Here is a 16789-nt window from a genome sequence, read left to right as displayed (position 1 = left end):
CCCCGCCACCAGGCGCTCGGTCAGCGGCGGCGCGGCCAGCGCGCCAAACTCGGCCATCAGCGGGGCCGGCAGCGCCGCGTCCCGCAGTGTCGTCAGCAGCTCCACCAGGCCGGCCAGCACCGCCGCCACCGGCGGGTCGCCGGTCTCCTCCCACGTCTGTGTTTCGCCAGCGTCCGCCGCCGCCTCGGAGTCTTGCTGCGGCCCCGCGGTGTCCTCCTGCCGTCTCTCGTCGCGCTCCGCACCGTCCGCCGCCGCCGCCGCCGCCGGCTCCACGTGGAGCATGACAGCCTGGCCGCGGCGGTTGACAGTGAGGCGGCCGCCGGCCAGCAGCGGCGCCGCCAGCCGTGAGAGCACGTCTTCGGCCAGACGATGCAGGTGGCGCTGCAGCCGGTCCAGCCGGCGCAAACCGGACACGTTGTCCGCCAGGCCGGCGGCGCTCACCGTCAGCACACCGGCCGAGTCCCAGCACAGCGCCGCGCGCCAGCCGACGTCGAGCGCGTGCAGCAAGCTCTCCTCCTGCACTAGCGCACGCTGGCCCAGTTCCGTGACCAGAGCCAGCTGCTGGACGAAAGCGGAGTCAGACTGCAGTTGAGTGACGTGCCAAGCGTGAGCCGAAAAAAGACATGCTGCAGCAAATCTTCAAGCATCACACGACGCTAAAAGCAGCAGCTGAGAGTTGTTAAAAGAGCACATACAACTTCTGGTAAACCTAAAACGCACTTATTGAACACTTTACAGATTTATGCTCACCTGTCCGTTAGCGTCCTCGACGACGCGCTGCACCTCACCCCTGAGTCGCAAAATCAGCTCGGCAGCAGCCATCAGCTGGCCGCCGTCCTGCAGCCACTGCACCTCGGCCAGCTGCGCCTTGAGCCGGAGCAGCTGCTCCACCAGCTGCAGCAGCTGGCGCGTCTCGGCCAGCTCCTCGGTCATGTGCTGCAGCTGGTCGGTGGAGTCGGCCAGCGCCGGCCGAATCTGCCCGGCACATGCCGGGTCACGACATGGCGGCGTGTGAGGCTTGCCATCACATCACTTGCAGAGGGGAATCATGGCGTGGGAAGAGCGCAATTGTGCCGCCGGATGGGCATGTGACTTGGAGCCGTGCTTCACTCCTGACAGGCAAGAACTAAGCAATGACACAAACAATAGCCTGGTGAACTCCACATGTGGACATCGCAAGGCAGAGAATTACTTTTGCATCGGGTAGCCTAGGTCTGAGATGTCTTTGTGACAACCACTTCTCCCATTAGCTAGAACATTGCAGACAAATGTGTAAAAATTATTGTGGAGTCCTACAGAGAGCTATTTTGAATCAGTGAGGACAAAGGATGGTCAAGAGTGTGATGCAGCCACTGATGTCTAGGGACAGGTACACAACCTGATCCTGGAAGGCTTCTTGATCTATAAATAAAACATGATCATAAAACCTAATGAGATGAGGTGGTATTCTGTAAGATGCAAGTAGTTGAGAAGGTCACAACAATTTGTGCTATGCCTATTGAAAACATGAAGCTATCATAATAGCTTTTGGATTGAAGGGTTTTGCAAAACCTTTCAGGTTAGAATCTGAGTTATAGAGAATCTGAGAATCTTAGAAAAAGGTTAGAATCTGTAAAATAACTTCAATCATGAGTTCCAGACTTACACAGGTTCCTGCAGGAGAAAAAGTTCAAAGCGGCCCAGAGTAATCACAGCATAATTTGGAGGCATTCCATGAGCCTCAAAAGCTAACAGACATAAATTATTCCTAAACCTATGATATGGTGTGCAGGAAGCAATAGTCTCACAATTGTCCCTCTGCTATGACAAAACAACCTCTGTGTGCATGATATTGCTGCAATCCATCCTGTGATCAACTATAACTTACCTCTGATGAAATAGATGTATTCAGATCTTCCATTTGATCTGTGATATCCTGTATTTTTTCAAGCAGAAGCTGACCCTTCATCACTTCAGACTTTAAGTCAACCCCTTTTGTTTGCACCAATGTTCTGATGTCATCCAAACATTCTGGAATATCTTCTGTTGCAGACATGGTTGTGAGACTATTTGATCAGAAGTAGTTGAACCCAACTGAAAACAATAGCAGCAAGTTATTTAGCTGACCATTGTCACCCAGTACATCAAGAAATAGCCAAGATGTTTTTCACACCAGGTCTGAATCCTAATGCACTGATAAATGCATTGCTGGAAGCAAATACACCCATCCATACTTGCATTGCAGATATAACAACAGACTTTGTGAAGAAATAACAGCAACATATATGAGACATTATAAACAAAAGGTGTAGTTCTTGTCATGACTTTATGGTAATTTGACAGAAAATTTGCTGCCAAAGCCTCATAGCACAGATTCAAGCATGCTGTCTCATACTGGCCTGACTAGTTCCTCATTAAGACCTCGATTAAAGCTGGTCTAAGTCCAAAGTTTATGGATATGTTCTAATCAGTCCTCCAAAAATGATTAATTAGTTTAGAAGAGGTGTGACGAGTACTGAATCTGCATTGATCTGCCACCAGGAATGATTTTGGAGGAGGTATCAGTTGTATGCACATCATTCAACTGAATAGGGTTGGACCACTGACAGCAAACAACATTGGAGGTTGTGCTTCCAGTGAAACCATATTCAAAATTGAAAATATTATACCACTAACAAGGTTATGCATTCATACAAATGCAAAAAACTTGAAATATTATCTACCTGCACCAATTTACATACCAGTTCTTTACTTCTGTTATGTGACAACAAATGAGCCCAAACAAATCATATGAATGAGATGTGCCACTAATGCCTACCACAGCCTCTTCCAAACTCTTCCAAAACAACCTTCCATTTTAGAGGAGGATGGAAGAGGCCAGTGGAAAGCCTTGATGAGCTTGGAGGAGCCACTGAAATAATCAGATAAGTTTGGAGGAGCTTTGATAAGGCTAAAGGAGGTAAAAGAAATGACAGGAATAGGCCCCCTGGTAGGCATGTTCAAACATCCAAACTTTGAAATGTGAACTGGTCAAAACATCTAAAATTTCATCATCCAGCAGTGTTAAAAGCATTAAAAACTGTATAATGGCCCTGAATGTGATAGATTCAAAACATCCAAGCTCACAGCATGTAGGATTGCAACACCCAAAGTTGAGCTTTCATTGAGCTTTCATGATGCCTAAAAGTTTGAGAGTATAGTCAATCAGAGCTTATTAAGTGGACGTCATGACTACTACATTTACTTCATTATGACCACTTTATTTCCTTACAAAATGCATAATTACAATTGACGCTATTATCATTACAGCTATATCACACTATCAAAAATATTACATATGTTATGACCTAATAAAACATTGATGGCTATCTTAATTTGTAACAACCTCCATTTGTAGAAGAAATGAATGGCGACGGAAATCTTGTGGCCACACATCTGACGTCAATATTTCAATTCACTCACAAACAGATCCAGTGTTAGTTGTCGGATAACCAGACACCGTTTTCTTTTCAAGTTAACACTCAATAACAATCAAATTTAGCTATTAGCCAGGGTGGCATCTTATTATCTCTAGATCATCACCTAATTCCAATCAAGTACTATGCAATTACGAGTCCACAACCCACCTTACCTGTATGTAAGTATTTATGTCTTCCTCTAAATTTGCTACGAAAGTGGCGCGAGAAGGGCGCGCTGTGTACTCTCGGAGTTCCGTGCTTTGGGGTTGTGCGGCCTTGGGTTGTGCGCTGAGGCTGAAGGTGGGGGGCATGAGATGGAGTGCTGGATGTTTGGATAGGCCCATTGATTTAATCCTTATTGCCCATGAATAATCTTTTGTCAGGCTTGAACGAACACGGGATGGTGAAAACTTCTTTGTGTAGACTGTCGGTTTGAGCGGATTGCCTGGTTTGGTTGCTGTGCACTATATCCCCACAAATCCACAACCCACGTTACCTGCATGTATGGGCCTAGAGATGGAATTACCCGAAGTATATGTAAATTTTGGTTATATATGTAAGTGATGTGTAGCATTGAACAATGAGTAGTTAACTATCTGACTGCATTTGTTCACAGGAAATGTATTAGGTGTGCCCATACCACTTCCATTGTGCTGCTTGCATCATACTTGTGGTGAGTCTTACATGTTGATGTAAATGAGACACTGTCCCAGCAGCCATAGGGTATGCTTTAACAGTGGTTCCTGAACTTCTACATCTGTGGTGCTATGTGGTTTACCTCTAAACTTCTATGTACATGATATCAAATATCAGATATAATCACTGCAATATTTGGTGTCAGTGTGTTGTCATTGTAGGGCATGTTAGGTGCCTTCCATGCCCTGGTCAGGGTGTACTTCCCTACCTCATGTTGCAAAAGAGCATTGTACATCAATCATTGTTTTTAAGGTGGAACATATCATAATTAATCATAAAACAGGTCATCTATACTCTTACCTTGCAACTTAATTAATTACAATACCGAAGATCTGACCACCGCAAACACACAGCACCCGCGACACTGGCACCATTACTGCGCACGGTCACAGCAGTTGGGTTGGGTTGGGTTGGGTTGGGTTGGGTTGGGTTGGGTTGGGTTGGGTTGGGTTGGGTTGGGTTGGGTTGGGTTGGGTTAGGTTAGGTTAGGCTAGTTTAGGCTATGTTCTGAACTATTCTGGCCTGTGCATTTCATAAACTTACCTAAATGCGATAAGAGACGATTTTCACTGCATTATTATTGTTACCTTGGTCCCATACATGTTTTATGGTTCTTGATAAGCAGAAATATCGCAATTATGCAAGGACAATGCAGAAACGGTAGTGGGGAGTCGAGGAGGTGAGGTGCGTGTGGCGCTCGGGAGCTCCCTATCGTAGTTATTAAAATTTGAAGGTCGGAGCATGATTCTACCTGTTTTGAGATTATTTACGATATGTTCCACCTTAAACATGACGGATTGTGCAATACCCAAATTGTAGGAAAATGTCTTGTGCCTATAATATGATGTTTTAACCTTTGAATACAATGTTTATTAAGATCTTGGGAAGCTGTCTTGTGAGGCAGGGGATAATATGCAGTATTTGATGGGTTTTTGGGTCCTGCATAGCTAGACTAGTTAATTTATTTAATGCAGGATAGAAGTGAAGGTTCAGTAACTAGTCATTTTATAATATATTGTCTCAAGCTCCTTGCTATTATACAAAACATTTTTCTTGCTAACCACTGAATTGGATTACCTGTATATAAGTTAACTTATTCAAAGACAATTTCAAACAGTATATATGTGTCAGCAAAGAAGTGCATAGAAACCTGTCTCACAGAAAATAACACATGCCTGGTCATTATTATGAGGCTCAATCCTACCTTCTCCTTACGCTTAAAGCCTGATAGTATGGGAGCCTAAACACAAAATGTGTTCAAGGTTATGCAATATAACTTAATGCATGGTATCAGGCTTAACACTGTGTTAGTTTTCAGGCCTTGCTCCATGCAAGTGGTTAACTGGAGTTGTTTGTGCTTTAACAGAATGTGCAGATGATCTGAAGAGGTCTGGGTGTATTGGATAGCTGTGCATCAGCCTAGTGCAAAAATGAGTGCACTGCCAGAGGGTGAAAGCAGCTCAACCAAGGAGGTACTAAATTCTTCCTTGAATAGAGACCCAGACCAAGATAGCCTGGACAGTGACAGCCTTGGTGAGGACACTGGTGATGCTGATCATCAGGTTACAGGTATGTCCTGGGGGTCTTAAGATTTGCTAGAATTAAGCAGATGTCCTTTTGCCCAGGGGTTGTTCACTTTTATGTGAAGTTGTGGTTCTTCTCATGCTGAATCTGGTATGAATTGTGAAATGTTGAAGTGGCTGCTCAGCAGGGAAAGGCTCAATGAAGAAAAAATATGATAACTTGACTTTGTCATTTCCATAGCATGCGTGATGTAATTCAAACACCAGGCTAGCTGGCTGAGCACCAGATCAGTCTCTTAAGTCTTTTGTATAAACCACCACCATTATTTGTACTGAGCTCAGGGCCCCCTTGTTCCAGGCCCAATTTGCAGTCCTCCTGCAAAGTGCTTCATTAACGCCGCAGACCTGATGGACGACTGTGACTTGGAGCACCACCGAGCCAGACCCGACGTGCTGCCTCGCGCTGACAACCGCGCGCCGCGGGAAGACGGCGACCCAACCGCGCGCAGCCGGCGCCTCAGCTGCTCGCCGCCGCCGCCGACGGCCGACGTGGCGCGCCTGCAGCAGGAGGAGAAGCTTCAAGGGCAGCCTGCTGTTCAACGGCGCCGACTGCGGCCCGCCGGAGCCGCTGGCCTCTCCGCTGCGCCGCGCGCCGCCGCCGCCGCCGCCACCGCCGGCCGAGCTGGCGCCCGCAGAGCTGCCGGAGGCGGCCGGTGCCCGGCTGGCCGGCGACGCCACGCGGCCTGACCTGGTGTCGGGCGGAGAGCAGGGCGACGGCCCCCAGCCGCGGGAGGTCGAATCGCCGGGCCGCCGCCACCAGCCAACCTCGCTGGACGACGTGCCGATCGTGGCCGGCCACCACGAGCTGGTCACGCCCACCGAGCTGCCGCGGCGGCCTCCGGACCCGCAGCAGGTGTTCTTCGTCGACCTGAACGAGCTGCCGCCGCCGGCGCCGGAGCCGCAGCGCGCGCGTGCCTCCCCGCGCCGTGAGTCCGACTCGGTGTACCTGTACATCGACCTGAACGCCGGCGACGCGTCGGCGCGACCGGCCAATGCCGACCCGATGAGCCTGTCGTACCACGGCGCGACGTCGGCGTCCCAACGGCGCGGCCGCGCCGTCTCCGACGCCGAGGAGGTGGAGGGCGCGCTGGGACACGGCCTTTTCTACACGGTGGGGGAGACGGGCCGACCGCGTCGGCCGCCGCCCGAGCTGGTGGCGCGCGTGTCGTCGTTCGAGAAGCGACGGCGTAACCTCAGCCTGGACTGCCAAGAGCGCGGCCGGGAGCGGCCGCCGCGCCCGGCCGGCCGCGGCAGCCTGGGCGCCACGCCCGAGCCGGCGAGGCGTGCTGAGCCGCGCCGGCCCGAGGGCCGCGCTCGTCCCAGCGGCCGGCGGCGCGACCCAGCGGTGCCGGGGCGCCGCGAGCCACCGGCCTCCGCCGAGCCAGCCGTGCAGCGCGACAGTCTGGAGAGCGCAAACTCCGGCCGACGGGCGGCCGCTCCGCGCCACCGTTCCGCCCAACGGCCCGACGGCCAGCGCCGCTCAGCCGAGCGGCCGCCGCCGCCGCCGCCCGAGCCCAAGCGCTCATTCCTGCGCTCGCACTCGGGCCGCAACGCCGTGTCGCGGCCGCCGCGCACTGCGCCGCCGTCGGCCCGCGCACCCGCCGTACCCAGCAGCGGCAGCGGCGGCAGCGGCGGCACACTCACCCGACGGAAGGGCGCCGCTCGACCGGCGCCGGCGCCGGCGCCGCCACCGCCGCCACCGCCGCCGCCGCAGCCGCAGGAGCCGCCACTGGCCGCCGGCGCGCGCGACTCGCCGGCTTCCGACGACGGCGCGTCAGACGTCTCCTCGGCCAAGTCGTTCCGACGCCGTGAGTAGACGCCGTCCACTCTGCGGTCCGCCCCGCGGACGCCGTGGCTGAGGGCCTGGCGCGCTGCTGACCTCTGAAGGCGTGCTGTCGGATGGTCTGGCTCAGCTGGTGACGGCGAACGCGTCGGTGCCGTGTCAGTATCCTGTTATGTGTTTAACTCCAAAGTGGTTGGCATTGCACATGATTAAGCCTGCTTGGAATAGGAACTAGACGTTCTGGTCGTTCGACAGTTAACCTTCTTTTAACTGTTCATCGAACGCTTGTCATTGGTACCGCACATTCGCACAGGTTGGACCCCGAGCGTTGCCCACGCGGGGCCCGGCAGTGGGGTATCGCACTTTGTCGGCATCCGATACGCCGCCTCCTTCCGGCAGAGTCGCCGGAGACGCGCAACAAGCAGGGCATCGATGACCTTACGTCGGACCTGCTCCAGATGCTGTCAGACGGCCTGCACGCCGACGTCACCATCCAGGTGGGCCCAGGGCACCTTGGAGGCGAGAGAGGCACTGTCCTTGCACGACGCCGTTTGTGGGGGCACGCTGGCACGGGAGGGAATGCCTGCTCGCACTGACGCTAAGGTTTTTTAAAGATATAGTATTCAGCTGTGAAAGTATATAGAGAGAGAGAGAGAGAGAGAGAGAGAGAGAGAGAGAGAGAGAGAGAGAGAGAGAGAGAGAGAGGAGAGAGAGAGAGAGAGAGGAGGAGAGGGAGAGGGAGAGGGGGAGAGGGAGAGGGAGAGGGAGAGGGAGAGGGAGAGGGAGAGGGAGAGGGAGAGGGAGAGGAGAGGGAGAGGGAGAGGGAGAGGGAGAGGGGAGGAGGGAGAGGGAGGGAGAGGGAGAGGGAGAGGGTGAGAGAGTGAGAGAGTGACCTGTCCTCAGTATACATATATATATATATATATATATATATATATATATATATAGCAGGCATATATATATATATATATATATATATATATATATATATATTTATATTTATATAGTTATATATATAGTTATATTTGTGTGAGTGTATGCATGTATGTGTCGTGTTTAGAACGTCGTGTTTGGGCGATATCGACTGTTGCAGCTGCACATGTCAAAGCTCTTGCTGAACCTGTCCCCATTCACAATGGCCGTAGACCGTAAGCTAGCCGTGCACGTGATAGCGTCACGTGATACGGCGAAACTTCAGGTACTGGTGATCAGGGAAAGGCTGCAGTGAAAACTGACTCAGAAATTGACTGCATAGTATGGCGGTGCTTATGACCTATGCCGAATGATGGACGTGCCAGGAGGCGGCGTCAGCAGGGGGTTGACCGCGGGCGCCGGTCAGCACCAGCCGTCCCGTGTCCGTCAGGCGTCCGTCTGCGCCTGACCGCCCCCGTCGCCGCCAGGTGGACGGGCAGGAGGTGGCGGCGCACCGGTGCCTGCTGGCCGCCCGCTCCCAGTACTTTCGGCAGCTGCTGGCGCCGTCGCAGCACAACGTGGTGCACATCGACGGGTGAGTGAGGGCGTCACGGTCGGCGCCGTCGCCCCGTGCTGGGGTGCTGTACAGGTCGGCGCCCCGGGGCCGGCAGAGACACGGGGATGACGGGCCCGGGGTGATGGCGCCCGGCGTGGGATGGCTGGCTGGGCGTGCTAGCGGGGTGGAGATGTACGTGTCGCGAACATTATAGTCTGTGTCTTAGGCTGGGATGCGGAGCGGTTCTGTACCAGCAGGGTGATGCTGAGCACAGTTGTTGGAAAGCTTTGGTTCAGCAACGCACAGCTGGTAAAAGGAACCGTTACAACTGCTGCGTACAGATGCCATGCTGGTTCGAGGGGGTTATAATGTTTCCATAGCATAGAAGTGTAGCAACATCGAGGCAACATGGCGGCTCTTGATACGGGTATGACATGACTGTCCAATACCAAGGTGGATTCAAATAATTTTAAGCTGATCTGTTGGTGTGTCAATCATCATTTTCCACTGCATCCGCTCGCCAGGCATGGCTTGCACACAGCACGTGTTGCTCGCGGGTGTTATAGCGTTGCACGCCCGGCGTTGCTGGCTTGCCTCTGCGGCCTCGCCTGCATTCGTCATCGCCGCGCACCTCTCGCCGGCAGCCACAAGCTGGAGACGGTGGAGTTCATGCTGTTCCACCTGTACTCGGGCGCCATGTACGTGCCGGAGGACGTGGACCTGAGTGATCTGCTAACGCTGGCCGTCATGCTGGGCCACAAGCAGCTAATCAGGATGGCCGAGTTCGCCATGCGCGTGCGGCTCTGCCACATGTTCCACAAGGTGAGGCGGCGGTGCGCGGCACGAATGCGGATGTCCCTGCCACTTCCCCGTCTGAGAGGCGGACGACGAAGCCCCGTGGCCCTTGTCCTGGCTTGCCGCCGTCCTTCGAGAGATGCATTGGTACCATGTGAGGATGACTGACTTTCTAGTTGTGAAGGTTTAAATGCTTTATGTGTTTCTAGTTGTACGGGTTTTAGGGCTCTCTGCTTGTCGGAGATTTGTCACTTCTGAAACTCCTAGATTTGCTGTATGTAGATCTCTGACAAAGGTGACCTTCGGGTCCATTTCCTCTGCTGCACCACATACCTGCTAGGTTTCTGCTGAGTTACAGTTGTGTGAGTAGTAAACCATTCACTGCGTTTCAGCCCTGCCGTGATTGCCCCCCGCCGTGTTTCAGCCGTGCTGTGAGTGTCCCCGCCGTGAATCAGCTGTGCTGTGAGTGTCCCCGCCGTGTTTCAGCCGTGTCGTGAGTGCCCCCGCCGTGTTTCAGCCGTGCGGCGAGTGTATCCCGGGCGTGTTGGAGACGCTCTGTACGGCGGCCGATTGTGACCTGGACGACCTGGCGGCGCGCTGCCTGGCGTGGGTGACGCAGAACCGCGTGACCGTCTGGGCCGACCCCAGCTTCAGCGAAATCACAGACGAGTACCGCGCCTGGTGCTTCCAGGAGGCCGCCACCCTGGTGAGCATGGTGTTTCCGCGCCAGAGCGGTCCACCACGACCGGCGGCGGTGCAGGCACGGGGAGCTGGTGATTTCCCTCATGTGGGTTTTTTAAGGATGCTGCTGATCCGTCGCTATGCTGTTATTGTGGTGTGAGGTCCAGAAGTATGTTTCGCATTTGTGATATCTTGTGTCGTATGTAACGTCCAATGACACGCAAGGAATTTGCAATATCGGATAATTAAATTGCCTTATAGCGCACCGGGATAGAGGCCGCTGAATCTCCACATATCCATTCCATTCCGCCTCCTTGTCGTCACTTCTTATCTCCATCCACTGACGCCGCCCAGTGACGCCAACAGAGCTGGGAGACGGTACTGGACCGCTCTTGAGACCACCCTGTGACGCCGACAGAGCCAGGACGCTACTGGACCGCTCATGAGACCACCCTGTGACGCCGACAGAGTCAGGACACGGTACTGGACCGCTCGTGAGACCACCCTGTGACGCCGACAGAGCCACGACACGGTACTGGACCGCTCATGAGACCACCCTGTGACGCCGGCAGAGCCAGGACACGGTGCTGGACGTGCTGGCCGACTGCCGGCGCCTCTCGGTCCAGCTGCCCGCCGTTCGCTGGTCCCAGCAGGTGCGCGACATGGTGGAGACGCTGCTCAGCAACTCGGTCGTCTTCCTGAGCCGAAACCTGGGCGCCATCCTCGTCTCGGACAAGTGAGCACGGGTCAGAAAGATGGTGGGCTTCTTCCGGCGCGTTTGTGTTCCGGCTAAAACCATTTCTATCTTGGCACTTTTGTGCCCCCAAACCAGTACGTTTTGTTTCGACGCTGCCCCGTTCGCTCCGCTAGTCCATATCTTCCGTCGAATGATTTCTGTGGTCTTCATGATGGTGGCCTCTGTGGTGTCGCCGTGTCTTGATCTCCAGTGTGAGATGAATATACTTTGAATGTTTGCGAAGTATGCACTGGTACGCCCGCACCGTTGTGGAAGTGGTTGACTCATTCCGTTTCGCGCGGTGCGTTCATGCTTCTACCGGGTACAACTGAGAAGGTCCTGCATCCATCGTCGGTTTGAATACAGTCGGGTGATTCATTTCTCCTGAAATCCCTTCCAGAGATGTCACTCACGGGACATCTCTGGGTGCGTCCTGTCCCCACCGGTCCTAGACGCAGACCGACACGTTCGCTCTGCAGCGAGCACATCTGGCGCCGAGGCGGCGCGATGGCACCCCGCCACTGACGGCCGCGCGCCCGTGAGCTAGGTTCATGTCGCTGGCCGAGTCGGGCGGCTGCGCGGAGCTCGAGCAGTACCTGCTGGCGGCGGCCGACGTGCAGAACAGCGCCGACGCGCACACCAGCCTGGAGATGCTCTGCCAGCTGCAGTCCATCCCCAGCCACGGCTGGGACAAGGTGCGGCGCCGGTCGCCGGCGCGCGGGCAGTCCCGGCGCTGCCGGCTGCGGGACTCCGCCGGTGGCGCGCGCCGCTGCACGCCTGCTGGGCCTAGAGGAGCAGGCAACGGCTCCGTCCGAGATAGGGCACGCCAGGAATGTGTGCTGGTGTACGGGCCGCGTGCTCAGTGACGCGCGTGGTGCTGCTCCGCGGACGCTTCTTTTTGCCAGTGAGGCATAAGTCATGCCTCAACTAGAAGTGTTTTTCACCCAGGGCCATGCTTGTTTTGCTCGGCGTTGTCGGTCAGCTAAAAATGTGGCAATGTCTGGGGCGCTGAACGACATTGGTCATTGCTAATTTGCTTACTTGCATTCGTAGGGTGCCAGATTTGTTCTCTCATTGGGCAGCAACGCAGTGGTCCTCCCCGACGCTCATTCTGCCGTGTTTTGATTGTCTTTACGGATGATTGTCTCCTCGTATTTTCAATGAATGCATGTTTCATTTCTGTCTGTAAGATGGCAGATCATGGAAGGCTATGTTTGCAAGATTGTTTTCTCATCAAGCAGTCAATTCCGTTTGGTGCTGAATGTGTAACACTTTGTTTTTGTTTTGTTTTAGTTTGAGCTTTGCATTGCTTAGCATGTGTCGCTGCTGGCACGTGAAAGCAAAGGTAAGTTGCTGGCATGAGTTCAGTAGCGTTGATATTGGTGTCCTTTTTCATTTGAGTGAGGCTGTGGCGCTCGCCTAATTCCATGTTTTTAAGTTCATGCAAGTGCTATTGGTTTCTGCACTGGAAGTAACCGGACTTGAATATGGCGGAAGGTGGCGGTTAAACGACGATAGCAAGCCATCATGGGGATATATCATGAGAACAACTGGAAGTCTTGAGGGGCCCTCGTGGTGTTAGTACCATGAGTAGCTGATGGAAATGTCGGGCATTCCCGCAATATGTTTTAGTGGTTGCTTAAAATGGCAGTCTGACAATGCCTCCTGATATATCGCAGGCTGGTTATTGTCATAAGAGCTCATGATGACGAAAACCAGGAGTCACTGGCATTTCCTGCTGACATTTGCCCCACGGTCCTGTGGCTGGATTTTTGTAGTAGTTTTTGTTGCAGCAAGCGAGTTAGCTATCTTGACTACCAATGGCCAGTCGACTGCATTTTCTTGCAACCTCGTAATCGTTTTGGTGTGGGTAAGGGTGTCAGAAAGGATGTGGTGGTTAATGCTAGGTAAGTTCAAACTTGACTTTATTTATCGCACGAGTCTAACCCTGCATGCTTTGTTATGCTCTCTAGTTACGGTGGCCCGATGTCGGCACGTTTTCCCTGTATGAGCCGAACGCAAAGCTTTTCATTGCCAATATTGCTGAGCTTTGTCGTTCCGGTGCGTTTTATTGCAAATGTATTTTAGAACAAATCGGTGTGCAGTCGGTGCGTCTGAGGGTGGCCGGTGAGGTGAATGCTCGCGCTGGGCCAGGGACACGCGCGTTTGCACAACCCATGCCCCAGTAACGAAGCTGCCTTAACCGTTGCGTTGTGTGCCCTCTCCATGTGCAGAGCTTTCTGGGCATGCTGCAGCGCATTAAGCAAGTGTGCAACCGAAGGGCGTCCGGGGGCCAGAACTACGCCAGCCTGCACCTCCAGCGGAGGACGGTCCGGGCCCAGGTCAGTGCACCACAAAGAGGGGCCTCAGGTCAGGTCAGTACACCGCACCGAAGGGTCAAGTCAGTATACCGCACTGAAATGTCAGGGCGGTATACCGCATGGGAAGGTCAGGTTAGTATGCTGCGTAGGGAGCTCAGCTCTGTGCAGAGTACGGGATGCTCTGGTCTGTTTACTGCACAGGAAGGTCAGGCCATTGTTCTGAACGGGATGGTTGTGTGAGCGTACCCAGCAAAGTGGGCAGAAGTTCGCCGAACGGGACTGCTAGGTGATCGCGCTTCACGGGCAGTCCCAGGTCAGCGCACCTCTCGGAGAGGTCAGGGTGTAGCAGACGGAAGGTGCGGGGCCAGCTTGCCGGGCAGCGGTGCGAGGTCAGTGAACCGGTGCAGGGCAGTGCCCGTCTGGTGCATGATAACTGGGCCTGGCCGGCCGCCGAGGGTCGTCATCACGTGTCGGGAGGCGGGTCAGATCATGACGCAATGACCAGCGCCACGCCAGCCGCTCATTGGCTGGGGTGGAGGTCTGCGAGCCACCTCTGCAGGATATCTGGCTGGTGTTCTCATGTGGTGAGCATTGCCAAGTAGGAAAAGAAAGGTTGGTAACGAGATACTGAGCTGCGATCCTTTCTTGCTTACGCCATACCATCACGTGATCACTTAACCCAATTGACTGCTATGCAGTGGACCGCACTATTTATATGTTGTTTTAATCACCACCTCTTCTGTTTGTGATCGCTTGTTTGTGTTCTCTCACGTCTTCTCTCACTCATTCAACGTTTTGCATGATGTCCGTCTTTGACCATAACTCACTGCTGTCTTTTGTTGTAGTTGTGCATGCGGTCACCGCGTGGTAAATTCAGATCAGCTTGTGCACACTTCGGAATTTTGTTTGTAAAAATCTTGTATGTGCGCGTGACGTAGCTACACGAATGAAAATGTGCTATGGCGCTTTTTGTGATGTGCATTTAGTTGCTGCTTGTTTAACAGAGTGAGAGTCGCTCTCCAACCAGCCGTAACCGAACACTGTACGAGGCCAGCCCCGACCGGTCTTCCGAGAGCGGTGTGGATACCGGTAAGTTTACAGCCTTCTCCCGAGAGGCATACAGTTTCTACCCCCCTCCCCTTACCCTTCCTCATCTTTGTCGTAATTCGTTCGTGTCGATATAGCCTAGATGAGCCCTTGCCAGTGTCATCTGATTGTACAGTGCCTTCTCGATCTGTGCCCTGCCTAGGTGTCCCGTCTCGCCACTCCAGACTTCTGACCCCGCTCTTCCTCGGGCTGCAGGTACCAGCGCGCGCCAGCGGCCGCCCGGCGGCCGAGGTGACCAGTGAAGTCGCCGGGCGCGGCCGCTGCTCGCGGCCCGGCAGCGAGTCGGGCGCCGACGAGTCGCCGCGCTCGCGCGTCGGCTCGCGGCCCAGCTCGAACAGCTCGCCAGAGTCGCGCTCGCCCTACCTCCGCCGCAAGCACCTGCTCGGCCTGGACCGCGACGAGGGCTCGTCCGGCTCGTCGGGCTCGTCGGGCGGCCGGCGGACGAACGTGCGCGGAGGCGGCAGTCAGGCCATGACGCAGAGCGTCGTGGCCGAGCCGACGGCCGCCGAGCCGCCCGGCATGAACCGTTCGGAGAGCTTCACCATCTACAAACACGAGTGAGGCCGGCGGTGGCTCGCCGCAGAGAGCTGCCGAGGGCGGGCGCGGGGAAGACGGGCGGCTCCACCGCCGCAGCTGGCGGCCAACGCGAGGTGATCGAGGCCAGGAGCCCACGGTGCTCTGACGACTGGTGAACGCGCTGGTGATGATCCGCGGCCCGTCACTCTACCATTTGCCGGCCTGGAGCGGCACTGGCGAGGAGCGGTGTCGGCACCGGAGCGGCCGCGGACCGGCCGCCAACGCACCTGCAACAGTATTACGTGCTCTCGCTTTGTACCGCGTGTCTACGTGCATTGCACGCCCAGGTAATCATGGTTGTCATCTCAACGGGCGTTGATCGTCATGTGCATGTTGGGCACCCTCTGCTGCTGGAATGCTGGACTTGTTCCCCAGCACGCCTTCAAAAGCTGCTTCGAGCCTGAGCTTGTTGTCTGCAGCTGCTCGCAGCGGTGCCTTGCCGCCGTACATGCGTTTTGGCGGCCCAGTCCGTGCCATACATTAGGAGGAAGGCGTGGGACATGGGACGAAAGTGGCGAGAACAGTGGCACACTAGCGGGAAGGACAGCGTGCGGACGTCGCGTATTGCGGCAGCGTGAATTGTGAGGAGCAGTGGTATGCGTTGGCACCATGCTGTCAACGAATGAAGCCGTAAGATAAGCAATCATCTGCATTTGTGCGGTGGCTGGAGGTCGGTCGTGACCGTCTCTTGTGCCATAGGTTGGTGCGTGAGTTCGTGTGCAGTTCCTGGGCGTGCTTATGCTGTCCTGGGCGTGCGCCTCTCGCTGTGGGCCGTCTGCTGAGGTGTTCGCATTCCGCGTGCTGTTTCTTCGCCTTTGCGGGCGACGCGCCGATGAAGTGCGCTCTAAAGCGGTACTGGAGAAGGAGAGGTTGTGTCATGTGCATAGTATCCTGGTGGTTGGCGGCGTTGGGTGGTAGATTCCCAGCAGATAGTCACGTGCTTTGCGCAGCTGACGGCGGTAGTGACGAGAGACGCGGCAGCTAGCGAGTCGGCTGTTCGGGGGGGGGGGGAGGGGGGGGGGGGGCAGCACCGTGCCGGGCCTGCCCCCGTGAGTGCACCGTGGGCCGGCGGTCTCGGCGTCCAGAGCTCTTACCGCAGCCTCGCTGTCTCTCCGTGACGTGGACGTGATGTCACATCCGTTGCATCACGGACGGCGACAGCGTCGCGTTCGGCGCTTGCCGGGCATATTTTGACCGCTAGCTTTTGTCCAGTCTAGTCAACCCGCGTGACCATACGTCGCTGACGCGTCTGCGCTGCCCCTGTAGGCCTGTCTGTTTCTTTACGAATCTGCGTGGCCGCTGGAATACATAATTGAGTTTGAAAACCGCTGCGTTGTGTCAACGTTCCCGCGTAATGCACTGAAGGCAGCACAAGTCGACTGAGAGGGGCCGCGAGGACGTTGCATCTGCCCCACACGGGCGGCCGGTCCGCCTGATAGCCGGGGCTGTACCCCAGCTGCTTCATAGCGTTGTTACATCAGCGATGCAGCCATCGGTCGGCAAGTGACGAGGCCAGGTAACCTTTTCGGTAACTGATGTAGATCGCTCAGTATGACCAGGTAATATTCGACGAATCAGCCCTTCAGTCTGACGTGCTCCACGTGTT

General features: G+C 54.9%; 1 protein-coding gene and 2 long non-coding RNA genes across 3 annotated transcripts; 2 read left to right on the top strand and 1 right to left on the bottom strand.

Moving 5' to 3' along the window:
* Window positions 1–923: 923 nt before the first annotated feature.
* On the bottom strand, window positions 924–3072 carry LOC119093662 (uncharacterized). The gene is made up of 3 exons (XR_005093653.1): window positions 2721–3072; window positions 1868–2073; window positions 924–975 (listed from the first exon to the last, which is right to left on the bottom strand). It is a non-coding gene; the product is annotated as an uncharacterized LOC119093662 (long non-coding RNA).
* Window positions 3073–3695: 623 nt separating this feature from the next.
* On the top strand, window positions 3696–6223 carry LOC119093661 (uncharacterized). Its single transcript, XR_005093652.1, has 4 exons — window positions 3696–3737; window positions 4054–4110; window positions 5500–5702; window positions 6015–6223. It is a non-coding gene; the product is annotated as an uncharacterized LOC119093661 (long non-coding RNA).
* A 1222-nt stretch (window positions 6224–7445) lies between these two features.
* Window positions 7446–16179, top strand: LOC119093660 (uncharacterized). The gene is made up of 9 exons (XM_037216648.1): window positions 7446–7524; window positions 7899–7996; window positions 8900–9006; window positions 9612–9789; window positions 10280–10468; window positions 11016–11179; window positions 11727–11874; window positions 13414–13521; window positions 14803–16179. The coding sequence occupies exons 2-9, from the start codon at window positions 7958–7960 to the stop codon at window positions 15166–15168; spliced, it is 1299 nt and encodes a 432-aa protein (XP_037072543.1). The 5' UTR covers window positions 7446–7524; window positions 7899–7957; the 3' UTR covers window positions 15169–16179.
* The last annotated feature ends 610 nt before the right edge of the window (window positions 16180–16789 follow it).

This window comes from Pollicipes pollicipes, unplaced genomic scaffold, assembly GCF_011947565.3.
Source record: "Pollicipes pollicipes isolate AB1234 unplaced genomic scaffold, Ppol_2.1 Scaffold_4002;HRSCAF=4701_pilon_pilon_pilon, whole genome shotgun sequence".
NCBI lineage: Eukaryota > Metazoa > Arthropoda > Thecostraca > Pollicipedomorpha > Pollicipedidae > Pollicipes > Pollicipes pollicipes.
Note: the sequence above shows the minus strand (reverse complement) of the source record. Positions and strands in the feature narration are given on the sequence as shown.

Bases quoted from the DNA above. Each gene is read 5' to 3' on its own strand.
- LOC119093660 (XM_037216648.1), top strand. From the start codon at position 7,958: ATGCTGTCAGACGGCCTGCACGCCGACGTCACCATCCAG. The intron at 11,180-11,726 runs GTGAGCACGGGT...CCCGTGAGCTAG, and splicing joins GCCATCCTCGTCTCGGACAA to GTTCATGTCGCTGGCCGAGT. The intron at 11,875-13,413 runs GTGCGGCGCCGG...CTCCATGTGCAG, and splicing joins CCAGCCACGGCTGGGACAAG to AGCTTTCTGGGCATGCTGCA.